Here is a 14,934-nt window from a genome sequence, read left to right on the forward strand (position 1 = left end):
GGAGTATTATTTAGAGACGGGAGGGAGTACACATGATCAAACAACGTCACTTATTTTGGGACGGAGGGAGTACTAAAATTGGTCCCAAAAAAACCTAAAAGTTTTATTTGTCTTCTTTAATTCTCTTTATTTTGTTAAAAAAAATTCTCGTTTGCCTTTATTTTGGAGTTTGACGGTGGGAAATATAAGAGAAAATGAAAGAAAAAAATTACATTTTTGAAATAATATTTTTAAATAAATTAATAATTATGATTAATACACTTTTAGTTTTAAGAATATAATTTTTATGAATTGTTTAATAAATTCATAATTATGGAAAACGAAAAATTCATAATTAATTCGTCCCTCCTTTAAAATCTTCAAAATTTTGTGGTGGAAGTTCTTATGATGTTATATACAAACTAGAAAAATTAGAAAACAAAATTTGACTCGTGGGCATATGTTTTTCCCAAACAAAATTGCAATTTTGCAAATTAATGTTAAAAAATAAAAATAAAACAAGAGAGAGAAAGAAAGAGATAGAGGCGATTTGGAAATAGTATAGCTAAAGAAGGCGGGAGTTGAAGGAGGTCATTTGAAGAAGAATCGGAGATGCTTGTGTGTGATAGTTATGTTATCGAGTTGCTAACTCACAAAAGCTAAGGATAAAAATAACAAAGGGTAAGTAAGATATGATTAATAAAATAGATTACATTTCATAAATTTTGTTTTGGAACTCAATAAAAATGGGTTGCATCCCCGTGAGCTTAGCTCAGTTGGTAGGGATATTGCATATTATATGCAGGGACCGGGGTTCGAACCCCGAACACCCCACTTCTCTCACATTTAATTGTGTGAGTTGTAGCCATTAGACTACTTGACAAAAAAAAAAAAAGTTTTGCAAAACTCAATGGTAGAGAGAGAAAAAAGTAAAAAAAGTGAAGTAGTATATAAACCAAATAGGTGGTGTAATTAGCAATCCACTTTCTTTAATGGGGTTGGCACAGAAAACCGAAGCCCAATTATGTTGGTTTCTGTTTCTTTTAGACGGAAACACTCTCCAACCGAGTCACTCACTCGGTAACCATAACATTCAACATCGAAGTGATTCCGGCGAGTCAATTTCATAATCTTGTCCAAACTAGTTCTCATTGTCTTTTTTACCTCTTGCGCCAGCAACAACTTGCCCTTTTAGACTTTTACCATCAGAGATTGAAAAAATCTTATCCCCAAAAAAACAGTTCACGACCAGAATCAGAAGGATACCTTGTGTGTTGTGTTGTGTTGTGTTTGAACTTGGAAGTACTACCAATTCACTTTGTCTGTGTTTGAGAGCATCGACACAAGCTTCAACCACGGGTACCCTCTCAATCTTCTTAATTCCTCCTGTTTTTGATTGTGTTCTTCTGCTTTCTATTTTTAATATGTTATTATCATTATGGTTTTAAAGGCATGTGCCTTTGGCTCAATCTCATCCATCTGATCAATCGTGCGCTCAACATAATGACATGTATCAAACATTTTTTAATTTTTTACTATGAATAATAATAATATAATAAAACAAATCAGATAGAGTCCATCCAAAATCGCAACCAGTTTCTTCACCGTTCGCCGTCGTCGTCAACCCTAACGTCGCCGGAGTTGTGACTGACGCCATCGACCACGCACGAACGTCTTCGCCGATCTTCCATCACTGCCAGATTTGTCTCTACTTATAAAACTCTTCTAATTATAGATTTACACAATTTTTTACAGGTATAGATTTAAACGAATGTTTCTCATACGCATCATAATTTGTTGATTTTTCATTCATCTTCAGTTTCTTTGTTGTTGTTGCTTGGCAACATTTGATTGGGGCAAAGGCAGGTGCCTTTGGCACCTTAAGGCACTGTATTGAAAACAAGCTGTTAATTATGGATTGTAGAAAATAGCGATTTGCTCAAATTCCTTTACGCAGCAGTATTACTGATACGGCACCACTATTTGACTACATTTTGACACTGAGCTAAGTGGGTTGAGTAGCTCAGCTGGGTTGAGCCGAGTTAAGAGGTTAAAGTCCAGGATTCAAGTCCTGTCAATGAGAAAATATTTAACATAACCATTAACATACTAACATTTAATTATACTGAACTGAATGACGAATCACAAAACAATATTAACTTGTTCGAATTTTGCTGCACTATAGCGCTGTTATTTAACAAATCTGAGATCATTAATGATCGAGAAAGTCAAGATAGCAGCTCTCATTGTATGAAAAGATAGTTTAGTTTTTGTCTCGGGTTATTTTGGTAATGAATAAGGCACACCTGTAAAACTACTGTACATTGGATATAAATCAGTAACACTACCATAGGCTAAACAATTAAGGCTTTGTTTGGGAGTTTGGAGGGAAGCGGAAGGAAGGGCTTTGGGGGGTGAGAAATATAGAGGAAAATGGAGAAATCTTTCACATTTTTTTGAAAGAGTATTTTTTTAGAGAATGATAAACTAATGCTTATGATTCATGTATTTTTAATATTAAGAACATTATAACAACATAGATTAAATTTGAAGGTATCTCTATTCAAATTGTATATTATGGCCAGAGTAGTCAATAGCGCGATATAGTGGTGTCGCCGAGTGGCAAATAATGGTAGAAGCCGAGCAGTTCAGGTTAGCGACCACTCCAGCAGCTATGGCAGTCTGCGTGTAACAGGGCGGGTAGCGGATTCTGATCCGCTATTGTATTTGAACAGGAAAATCCCAAATTTACTTTTAAAACTGTTTTGAGGGCATTTTGGGGATTTCAAATCAACCCTAACATTTTCCTCTTCTTACACGCGATCTGCCAACTCTTTCTCTCTTCTCACTGTCATTGCAAAACCCTAACATCCTTTCTCTCTTCTCACTGCATCGGCCGCCGCCGTCTTCCTCTGTTCAGGTTATGTTCCTATTCCATCTATCTTTCTCTATTCCTCCAATCCTTTTCTCTTTTTGCTTCTTCTGTTCTGTTTTACGCTCTTTTATTTTTTTTCTTTCACTGCATATCTATGTTTTAGTGTTTTGATTTAGACCTGTATTTTTTATTCATGAATGTTTCATGAGTTTTGAGTCATTTGTTTAAGGCTAAATTGCTTTTGTATATGCTATAAGCTCTTTTCATAAGTTATCTTAGAGAACTGAAAATACGTGAAAACGACTTATTAACATGTCATAAGCTGTTTTCATAGGCTCTCCGAAACAGTCTCAAAAAGGCCTACGCCAATAGATAAGCTCAAATAAGCCAATCCAAGGCCCTATATCATTAGACATAATTCATGGCACAAGACATTATTACATGTTGTTATTTGGTTCATGTAGCAAATCCCATCTAGTGGGAAAAGGTTGTTGTTGTAGTTGTTGTTGTTGTTTTGCTTCTTTAACATTGGAAAATGCAATTGGAGAACCATTTAGGTCCTGTTTGGTATGGGATAAACAACTTCATTGATAAATGCTTATGTCTAAGCTATTTTTATAACAAAAGATAAAATAAAATCAAACTGTTTTTATATAAACTACAAGCTGTTTTTATAAATATTATGGAAAGCTTATGAACGTGTCATAATTTGTTTTCATAAACTCACACAAACAGTCTCAGAAGTGCTTATGCAAGTAGATAAACTCAAATAAGTCAATACAAAAACCCTTAATAGATTACAGCAACTTGAAAAACTATGATTTTTTTTTCTAATCCTAATTGAATATCATGGTTTTCATTTCCAATCTCCTGGTTCTCCTGGGTTAGTTAATTAGTTAGGTTTGATTAGTTTGTTGGTCAAGTTAGTTAGTGTGATTTGTTATAACTAACTTTGTAACTACTTTGTAATATGGGTAGTATATAACTGATGTATCCTTGTGAAAGGATAGAAGAGTGATATTTCATAGAACCATTGATCAAGAGAGAAAATAGAGTGGTGAGTGGGGATTGTGATTTTCCTTCCTAGAAAATCTTGTGCCAATTGTGCTGCTCCATTCATCTTGATCATTGTAACGCCCTCCTTTTTATTTAATTATTTTAATTAGTTTTAGAATATATTTATATGATTGGTATGATTTACATGATTTATGTGATATTTTCTTATGTTATATGTTGGTATTTACTAACATAATATAATTGTTATTTGGTGTAGAAATATATTTGTTATTTGTTATAGATATATTTGTTATTTGGTGTAGAAATATATTTGTTATTTGTTATAGATATATTTGTTATTTGGTGTAAAAATATATTTGTTATTTGTTAGAGATATATTTGTTATTGGTGTATTATTATTATTAAGTGGGGGAGAGATATATTTAATTTAGAAATAAATAAGATTATGAGGAATAGAGTAGTTTTGAGGTGTAAGAGAAATAAGAAGGGGGTTAGAATAGAAAGAAGAATAAGTTGTTGGGCCAAAATAGATTTAGGAAGAGCGTTTAGTATTATAAATAGAGAAGCTTAGGTTAGAAAGAGTTTACCGGAAACCGCTTTTTGGAAAAGAGGAGAACAAGAAAGAAGAGAAGAGGAGAGAAAAGTCAAGAGAAGATGAGAAGACCTTAGGAAAGAAGAACGCTGCCGCTGATTCAGGAATTAATCTAAGGTGAGGGTGAGACTATCTTGCATTAATATTAAGTTGTTAAATCATTATATTGCATCTAACAAGTTGGGGAGAGTTTGTGAGAATTTGAGAATTAGGGTTTTGAGAGAGTTTTGATGATTAGATGATGAAAACTTGTTGAATTGATGTAGAAATTGTATACAGTCCTTAGATAACCCATATGATGATTATTGGATGTAGTTTTGAGGTTAAAACCATGGAATTGGATGAGATGTTGGTGAGTTTAAGAATTAGGGTTTAATAATTGTAATAGGTTGTTAATAGATTTGAGAACCCTTTGAATTTGCATACAGTAAGTTGATGAATGATTAGTGTTCTAATGATAGGGTAATCATAGGGTAATGATTAGGGTCAAGTTTGGAGAGTATTGGATCGAATAAGAAGTGGAAAAGATTTCCCCAAAGCGAAATCGCAGCTGAATGCGATTTTGCTGTCAATGTGCAAATCGCGTTTTTATTGTCTCAGTTTGACAAGTTTAAGTTCCGAACTGGGTTTAGGTGTAAACACAAAAGTTGTAGGTATGGATGTTAGCTTTCTAATGCCTTTGGTCTCACGTCAATAGGATTTATAGAGCTTGAGTTATGGTCAAATTACTGCACGTAGGTCACAGTGAATTTTTATGGACTTTCAGCACAACTTTTCCGAATTTAAAATAAAAACTGGTATTGATCGGTACAGAATTGGTCTTAGGCGTAAACATGAAAGTTTTAGATAATTTTGTTAGCTTTCTAGTGGCTTTGGTTTGACGTGAAAATAATGTTTGGTCTTTGAGTTATGATTAAAATACTACAGGGAGGTCTTAGCGAAATTGTACGGTGACAGCATTCTCTGTTTCATGTTTTTGCGTTTTGTTCATATGTTTCTGTTTTGAATTGATCTTTGTTCTAAACATGAAAGTTGTTGATATTTGTGATATCTTTCCAGTAGCTTTGGTTTGACATGAAAATATGTTGTGGATAATTTATTATGTTTTTACAAAGATACATAGTGAATTATTATCGATGTTTAAATACGATGTTATATGAAGTTGTTTATGATTGATGAATATGATGTTTTAAGATGTTGTTTATTATCATTTGATATTGTTATATTATGATATGACATGAATTATTTATGTGATCCATATGTTGTCAAGATGTTAAGACGTTAAGATGATAAGAGTTGTTAAGTCGTCGAGTCGTTATGAAGTCATCAAGTTGTTAAGATGTTATGTTGTCAAGATATCAAGATGTTAGGATGTCATAGATGTTCATAAAGCTTCTAAGACGTAAGATGTTGAGTCCATGCATACTCATTTAAAGATGAGGGCTCATGCCCTGGAGCTTTTGCTCAACCACGACGATGGAGCTTTTGCTCAACCACGACGATGGAGCTTTTTGCTCAACCACGACGATGGAGCTTTTTGCTCAACCACGACGATGGAGCTTTTGCTCAACCACGACGATGAGGGCTTATGCCCTAGGAGTATATTTATGCTCAACCACGATGATGAGGGCTTATGCCCTAAAATGGTACCACATGCATTTGCATTTTCATGATGATCAAAGATGGTTTAAGACGTTAAGAGTTGCATAGTTGAGTCTAGATGCATTGTCAGGTCAAGTTGTTAAGATGTCAAGTTATCGAGATGTTAAGATGTTAAGATGTCAAGTTGATGAGCTATTAATGAAGTGCTTTATGAATGATTATGATGCTTAAGATGATGAATGATTATGATGTGTATGATGATTGATTACGAAGTTGCTTATGATGATTGATTATGAAGTTGTTTATGATAAGATGCTATGTGATTTATGATAAGATGCTATGTGATTTATGGTATGATGCTATGTGATTTATGATATGATGCTACATGTTTACTAATGATGATATGTGATGATGTATGTGATATTATTGATAATATAAGATGAAGTATATGACTAATATAGGGAGAATAGTGACACTAGTTAAGAAAGTTTAAGTTGTTAGATATGATTAATGAATTATAAGATGTTTAAGTTGTTGAATGTACTTTATATGATTTATATGCTTTATATTATTGTTTGAGAAATCTCACCCCTCTGCTTGGAAATGTTGCTCTTCGTATGGGTAACTTGCAGGTAACCAGGATTAGTTGCGGTCGTGAGTGGACTCCTCACAAGTGTGTCTTAGGTGCTCTGATACGTAACGGGATGGGATTATGTCTTTACTTTCTGTTCCTTACGTATTACTTTATGAATCTTTCAAGAATTGATGTTGAACTAAGTTTTATGAAACTTTATATTGAGGCCCTTGTGCCAAAGATTATTTAAGTTGTCAAACTATTCCGCTGCGAAGTTTTAAAGATTATGTTGTTATATTTTTGAAGGATAAATTATTATTCCATTTACGTTTTTTTTAGAAATGTGACATTCCGTTTTATGATGAAAAACTCTGATTTTATTTAAGAAATTTTTACGTTGGGAAAACGGGGTGTTACAATTGGTATCAGAGCAGGTCGGTCCGTTCGGCCAAGTAGAAGAGTCGTTGTGTCGTGTCGTCATGTTTTCTAGTTAGTAGTTATGTTTTACTATGCGATCATGTTTAACTGACTAACATTGATGTGGTTTTGTGTTTTGTTTGAAGAAACAATAATTAAATTTATTTTCTCTTGTGCTTGAATTTCGAGGACGAAATTCTTTTAAGTTGGGGAGAGTTGTAACGCCCTCCTTTTTATTTAATTATTTTAATTAGTTTTAGAATATATTTATATGATTGGTATGATTTACATGATTTATGTGATATTTTCTTATGTTATATGTTGGTATTTACTAACATAATATAATTGTTATTTGGTGTAGAAATATATTTGTTATTTGTTATAGATATATTTGTTATTTGGTGTAGAAATATATTTGTTATTTGTTATAGATATATTTGTTATTTGGTGTAAAAATATATTTGTTATTTGTTAGAGATATATTTGTTATTGGTGTATTATTATTATTAAGTGGGGGAGAGATATATTTAATTTAGAAATAAATAAGATTATGAGGAATAGAGTAGTTTTGAGGTGTAAGAGAAATAAGAAGGGGGTTAGAATAGAAAGAAGAATAAGTTGTTGGGCCAAAATAGATTTAGGAAGAGCGTTTAGTATTATAAATAGAGAAGCTTAGGTTAGAAAGAGTTTACCGGAAACCGCTTTTTGGAAAAGAGGAGAACAAGAAAGAAGAGAAGAGGAGAGAAAAGTCAAGAGAAGATGAGAAGACCTTAGGAAAGAAGAACGCTGCCGCTGATTCAGGAATTAATCTAAGGTGAGGGTGAGACTATCTTGCATTAATATTAAGTTGTTAAATCATTAGATTGCATCTAACAAGTTGGGGAGAGTTTGTGAGAATTTGAGAATTAGGGTTTTGAGAGAGTTTTGATGATTAGATGATGAAAACTTGTTGAATTGATGTAGAAATTGTATACAGTCCTTAGATAACCCATATGATGATTATTGGATGTAGTTTTGAGGTTAAAACCATGGAATTGGATGAGATGTTGGTGAGTTTAAGAATTAGGGTTTAATAATTGTAATAGGTTGTTAATAGATTTGAGAACCCTTTGAATTTGCATACAGTAAGTTGATGAATGATTAGTGTTCTAATGATAGGGTAATCATAGGGTAATGATTAGGGTCAAGTTTGGAGAGTATTGGATCGAATAAGAAGTGGAAAAGATTTCCCCAAAGCGAAATCGCAGCTGAATGCGATTTTGCTGTCAATGTGCAAAACGCGTTTTTATTGTCTCAGTTTGACAAGTTTAAGTTCCGAACTGGGTTTAGGTGTAAACACAAAAGTTGTAGGTATGGATGTTAGCTTTCTAATGCCTTTGGTCTCACGTCAATAGGATTTATAGAGCTTGAGTTATGGTCAAATTACTGCACGTAGGTCACAGTGAATTTTTATGGACTTTCAGCACAACTTTTCCGAATTTAAAATAAAAACTGGTATTGATCGGTACAGAATTGGTCTTAGGCGTAAACATGAAAGTTTTAGATAATTTTGTTAGCTTTCTAGTGGCTTTGGTTTGACGTGAAAATAATGTTTGGTCTTTGAGTTATGATTAAAATACTACAGGGAGGTCTTAGCGAAATTGTACGGTGACAGCATTCTCTGTTTCATGTTTTTGCGTTTTGTTCATATGTTTCTGTTTTGAATTGATCTTTGTTCTAAACATGAAAGTTGTTGATATTTGTGATATCTTTCCAGTAGCTTTGGTTTGACATGAAAATATGTTGTGGATAATTTATTATGTTTTTACAAAGATACATAGTGAATTATTATCGATGTTTAAATACGATGTTATATGAAGTTGTTTATGATTGATGAATATGATGTTTTAAGATGTTGTTTATTATCATTTGATATTGTTATATTATGATATGACATGAATTATTTATGTGATCCATATGTTGTCAAGATGTTAAGATGTTAAGACGTTAAGATGATAAGAGTTGTTAAGTCGTCGAGTCGTTATGAAGTCATCAAGTTGTTAAGATGTTATGTTGTCAAGATATCAAGATGTTAGGATGTCATAGATGTTCATAAAGCTTCTAAGACGTAAGATGTTGAGTCCATGCATACTCATTTAAAGATGAGGGCTCATGCCCTGGAGCTTTTGCTCAACCACGACGATGGAGCTTTTGCTCAACCACGACGATGGAGCTTTTTGCTCAACCACGACGATGGAGCTTTTTGCTCAACCACGACGATGGAGCTTTTGCTCAACCACGACGATGAGGGCTTATGCCCTAGGAGTATATTTATGCTCAACCACGATGATGAGGGCTTATGCCCTAAAATGGTACCACATGCATTTGCATTTTCATGATGATCAAAGATGGTTTAAGACGTTAAGAGTTGCATAGTTGAGTCTAGATGCATTGTCAGGTCAAGTTGTTAAGATGTCAAGTTATCGAGATGTTAAGATGTTAAGATGTCAAGTTGATGAGCTATTAATGAAGTGCTTTATGAATGATTATGATGCTTAAGATGATGAATGATTATGATGTGTATGATGATTGATTACGAAGTTGCTTATGATGATTGATTATGAAGTTGTTTATGATAAGATGCTATGTGATTTATGATAAGATGCTATGTGATTTATGGTATGATGCTATGTGATTTATGATATGATGCTACATGTTTACTAATGATGATATGTGATGATGTATGTGATATTATTGATAATATAAGATGAAGTATATGACTAATATAGGGAGAATAGTGACACTAGTTAAGAAAGTTTAAGTTGTTAGATATGATTAATGAATTATAAGATGTTTAAGTTGTTGAATGTACTTTATATGATTTATATGCTTTATATTATTGTTTGAGAAATCTCACCCCTCTGCTTGGAAATGTTGCTCTTCGTATGGGTAACTTGCAGGTAACCAGGATTAGTTGCGGTCGTGAGTGGACTCCTCACAAGTGTGTCTTAGGTGCTCTGATACGTAACGGGATGGGATTATGTCTTTACTTTCTGTTCCTTACGTATTACTTTATGAATCTTTCAAGAATTGATGTTGAACTAAGTTTTATGAAACTTTATATTGAGGCCCTTGTGCCAAAGATTATTTAAGTTGTCAAACTATTCCGCTGCGAAGTTTTAAAGATTATGTTGTTATATTTTTGAAGGATAAATTATTATTCCATTTACGTTTTTTTTAGAAATGTGACATTCCGTTTTATGATGAAAAACTCTGATTTTATTTAAGAAATTTTTACGTTGGGAAAACGGGGTGTTACAATCATAATGTCAGAAACGGGCTCAACAAGGTTGTAAGATAGAAATTGCTACAAACTTCGATAAATCTTGTGTTCATTGTTTACTTTCTGCTATCTTTCTTTCTTCTTCATGTTTTCTGATTTGCTAAATAGAATGTTTCAATCCGCTTTCAAGAATCTTTTAGTTATGTCCAACTTTTCTTTACACAAAAAACATTATGTAGGATGCAGATTGCTCTGAACTTTCGATAAATCTTGTGTGTTCATTGTTTACTTTCTGAAATCTTTCCTTCTTCTGCATGTTTCTGATTTGCTAGATAGAATATGTCTCAATCATGTTTCAAGAATCTTCTAGTTATATCCAACTTTTTATGACACAAACAACATTATGAGGTTGTAGGATGCAAATTGCTCTGAACTTTGATAAATCTTGTGTGCTCATTGTTTACTTTCTGCAATCTTTCTTTCTCCTGCATGTTTCTGGTTTGCTAGTTAGAATCTGGTTTCAAGAATCTTCCAGTTATGTCCAACTTTTCATAACACAAACAACATTATGAGGTTGTAGGATGCAAACTGCTCCGAACATGATAAATCTTGCGTGTTCATTGTTTACTTTTTGCAATATTTCTGATTTGCTAGATAGAATCTGTTTCAAGAATCTTCTAGTTATGTCCAACTTTCATAACACAAACATTATGAGGTTGTAGGATGCAACTTGCTCCAAACATTGATAAATCTTGCATTTCATTGTTTACTTTCTGCAATCTTTCTTTCTTATGCATGTTTCTGATTTGCTAGATAGAATCTGTTTCAATCCAGTTTCAAGAATCTTCTAGTTATGTCCAATTTTTCATAAACAAACAACATCGTTTTACTACACCCATTTAAAAAATTCTTGTCGTCCTATTTATCAGATACAGAACATTGAATTAGAAACTTATAATGAAATTTTTCCATGTAATACAATCACTCATTTGTCTTTTTTTTCATGGGTGCAGTGATTGCAGTGGGATCAGTGGGATAACTTCTATGGCTGATAACGAGGAAGACTCGAATATGCCAAGGGATGCAAAGATTGTGCAGTCTTTGTTGAAATCAATGGGTGTGGAAGAATATGAACCTCGTGTGATAAACAAGTTCCTTGAGCTATGGTATCGCTATGTGGTTGATGTGTTAACAGATGCCCAAGTGTATTCAGAGCATGCTGGCAAGCCTGCAATTGATGTTGATGATGTTAAGCTTGCCATTCAATCCCAGGTCAACTTCAGCTTCTCGCAACCACCCCCTCGTGAGGTAATATTTTTTATAATTCACTGTTTATTAATTTTTGTGCCTGAATTTTAGATTTTGTTTCGCGCCAATCATCAACAAACCCACCAAAGGATTAAATGCATCTATTTTGTTTGTCCTGCGTAGTTGTTACAATTTGTTTATTAAATTATCATGATTGACTAAATGGTGCATATGAAGTTGTGAATTATTGTTGTTATCTTCTTTCCTTTTCTGTTGGCTCTAGCTTTCTTGGTCTCCAACTCTTATAGTAATGCAATTTTTTACTAATGGCATGTAAAAAATTTCATGCATTAATTTTTTAAGATTCACATGTTTGGACTGAGATTGGCATATGACAGAATTATCTCTTAAAATCAAAACTATCTACTCCAAAATAGATAGTTTAGTAACAAATTTTTTCTAACGCGTTTATAGTTTTTTCTTTTTACTAGCTTAAGCTTATGGCGTTTGCATATAAATGTATTTTTTCTCAAAAAAAAAAAAAAAAATGCCATGATTACATTTTAATTAAAAATCTATACTAAAATGTACTCCCTCCGGTCAAAGACTCTTTATTCTAGGTTAGCGTAAGCGAGAAAGAAAGCATTCTTCGCTCCATGAAAACAAGTAAGTATATCTTTAGTGAGCAAGAAGAATCGAATGCTCAACACAACAGGATGTACCTTATCCCTTTGGCCAGTCCAGTCCCTCTTTAGCATCTCAAGAATTCGCGCTGTTCATAAAACATAAAAAAAAAAGAGTAGGTGTCTTGGTTTGCACAATTGAAGAATAAAATTAAGGGCTTGTTCTCAGATGCCCATAAATTGCCCATTTGCAAAAGCACTAGGCATAGAAGGAGCTGTTATGAAGAGTTGTGCAAGTGACATTTTCAACTAAAACGATAAATAAGCCAAAAGCGCACTTTAGATATACTATACTATACTCTAGCTTTAGAGTTATAGGCTGCGACGGTGGAAGTAGAGGTTTAGGCTTGCCCCTGCTAGACTTTGCCTGCCATCTTACTAGAAGAAATCTTCCTAGTTTCAAAGGTGCCTTTGTAGCAAGGAGGAGCATCGACTGTGTGGGAATGGTCTCTTGCAAAGAATATAGGGAGGTATTGCCCATACATAGGTGCTGTGCTCATGCCCATGCCATGGGCAATGCCGCAAAAGTTCAGGGACGGCCGTAGCTACACAGGTTATTCTTTTTTTTTTTTTTTTAAGATTACATGCTTCCACAAACAGAAGCCCTGATACGAAATTTATAAGAAACATTTGACTTTTTCGGTTCATTGCATAAATGATGTATTTAGTCTATATTTTAGACAAGATACATTAATTACACAATGAATCTAATAAGTCAACTTTGTCTTATAAATAAGACCGGAGGGAGTAGAAATTAGAAACATGTTACTGATATCCATTTTGTTAGTTACCAGCTCATGAGTTGTAATCAGGAAACATTTGCTAGCTCCTTGTGTGTCATGTAACCCAATACCATATGCTCTTTTTCTTCAGGTTTAATTATTTTGCAGGTCCCTAAACTATTTGTAAATTTTTAAATAGGTCCCTAAACTAAAATAAATTGTAATCAGATCCCTGGGTTTTTTTTTATACAAGCAATTGCCTAAATTTATTAGTAATTGTAATTAGGTCCTTAAACTGAAAAGTTTTTAATTGGTCCTTAAACCTTTTTTTTTTTAACAGCGGTCCTTAAACCTTAAAATAGTTTGTAGTGAGCTCCTTGAATTTAGGGACATTAATACAAATTATTTAAAATTTTAGGGATCTAACTGAAATTATTTTAAGTTTAAAAGGGACTTGATTAAAGATTATTTAAAAGTCCAGGGACTAGATTAAGAAAATAGTTCAGGGATCTAATTGAATATTTTTGACAAATATAGGGACTCAATTACAAATATGTTTAATGTAGGAACCTATTTAAGAATCCTCAAATAATTCATGGAACTACAGCACAATTAAATCTTTCTTTAAGCTATAACATGTTAACCTGAAAGATGATATGTTGAATGTAATTGCGTTTCAGGTGCTTCTAGAACTGGCACAAAACCGCAACAAGATACCATTGCCGAAGTCTATAGCAGGGCCTGGATTTCCACTTCCACCCGATCAGGACACATTGATTGCTCCCAACTACCAGTTCGCAATTCCAAACAAAAGGTCTGTCGAACCTATAGAAGAAACCGAGGATGAAGAAGTTCCCAATGCTGATCCCAACCCGTCTCAAGAAGAGAAGACAGATGCGCAACAAAATCCCCATCAAAGAGTGTCCTTTCCCCTGCCTAAACGCCAAAAGGATTGATTTCAAATCCCATATGTCACTGAGGCTTTATTAGTAGGCGATGGTTGTGTAATAAAAAGCGAATTTTAGGGTACATCGATCACCCCTGCTGGTGATTCGTTGCTATTAAGACTATTTATGCAATTTTTTTTGTAGCTGCGAAGTGATTCAACTTTCTGAATTTACAAAATACACTCCTACTTTTTATCTTTGTTATAATCTCAGAATCTATTCCTATCCTCACTCTCTCAGCTTTCAGCAAAAAAATCGCAAAAACATTGTTCCCTAGTCAAATTTCTAGGGAGGTTGTTTTTATGAATGTCTTCCAACATTTCACCTTCTACAAAATCTCCACCTAGAGATCACTTTTTGCCTAGAGGCTCATCAACAAACAATGAAACCTCTTTCTCTTTCTCACGGGACAAAATGTTCCTCTTTTTCCTCACACTGGCCTTCAAATCCTCATTTTTTCCTGTTGGAATTATAATTTTCCATAATCCAGACGGAAATTGTTTGAAACACAAGAACCAACCTAATGCATACCACAAGCCATAAAAAGTTAATTTAACATGATTTCTATTGCTGTTCAGTTTATATGGTATAGTTTCAGGGTTGATTGATAAAATTAAAAGGTATGTTTTATACTAGCTATAGATTATATTCACCACTCACCAGTATACACGCATATAGTATGTACTGTTGCTTTTGATGGGCAATAATTTGTGTGATATAATAATTCCGTCTCATGTATTGATGATTGGTGATTGATGGGCAAGAGGACTCCATTAGGACCCACCCGTTACTACAAAACCATCACCTAGAAAGAGGCCCCTAGCCAAGTAGCACTGTACTGTACTTGTGGAACTGTCAGTAAAAAATCTTTTGTAACTTGTAACTAGAAATTTATGGTATTATTTGTCGTTACGGATAAAAGGGTAACCTAACCTAATCAGTATGTGTAATTAGTCCAGCCTTCTAAGATTTTTTTCAAATGCGATTTTGCTAACATGTGTTTTCTTTTACGTATA

At 33.6% G+C, this 14,934-nt stretch overlaps 1 protein-coding gene across 6 annotated transcripts; it reads left to right on the forward strand.

The window, feature by feature from the left end:
* The first annotated feature begins 961 nt into the window (after positions 1 to 961).
* On the forward strand, positions 962 to 14,143 carry LOC146902762 (transcription initiation factor TFIID subunit 9-like). 6 transcript variants are annotated; one of them, XM_085732334.1, is made up of 4 exons: positions 1,004 to 1,338; positions 9,996 to 10,047; positions 11,332 to 11,626; positions 13,652 to 14,143. In XM_085732334.1, exons 3-4 carry the CDS (start codon positions 11,363 to 11,365, stop codon positions 13,925 to 13,927), a joined length of 540 nt encoding a protein of 179 aa, XP_085588460.1. In that variant the 5' UTR covers positions 1,004 to 1,338; positions 9,996 to 10,047; positions 11,332 to 11,362; the 3' UTR covers positions 13,928 to 14,143. The 6 variants fall into 6 exon arrangements, with proteins under 6 accessions (XP_085588457.1, XP_085588460.1, XP_085588459.1 ...); XM_085732333.1 differs by lacking the exon at positions 1,004 to 1,338 and adding an exon at positions 1,549 to 1,734; XM_085732331.1 differs by lacking the exon at positions 9,996 to 10,047 and having other exon boundaries at positions 962 to 1,338.
* Positions 14,144 to 14,934: the final 791 nt, after the last annotated feature.

This window comes from Medicago sativa, chromosome 8 (genome assembly GCF_051527215.1).
Source record: "Medicago sativa cultivar Bolivia chromosome 8, Bolivia_mono, whole genome shotgun sequence".
NCBI classification, from domain to species: Eukaryota; Viridiplantae; Streptophyta; class Magnoliopsida; order Fabales; family Fabaceae; genus Medicago; species Medicago sativa.

Excerpts from the sequence above, each read along its gene's own strand:
- LOC146902762 (XM_085732329.1), top strand. The coding sequence starts at position 2,609 with ATGGTAGAAGCCGAGCAGTTCAG. Across the intron at positions 2,632-11,331 it reads GTAGAAGCCGAGCAGTTCAG|TGATTGCAGTGGGATCAGTG; the intron begins GTTAGCGACCAC and ends TCATGGGTGCAG. Across the intron at positions 11,627-13,651 it reads CGCAACCACCCCCTCGTGAG|GTGCTTCTAGAACTGGCACA; the intron begins GTAATATTTTTT and ends ATTGCGTTTCAG.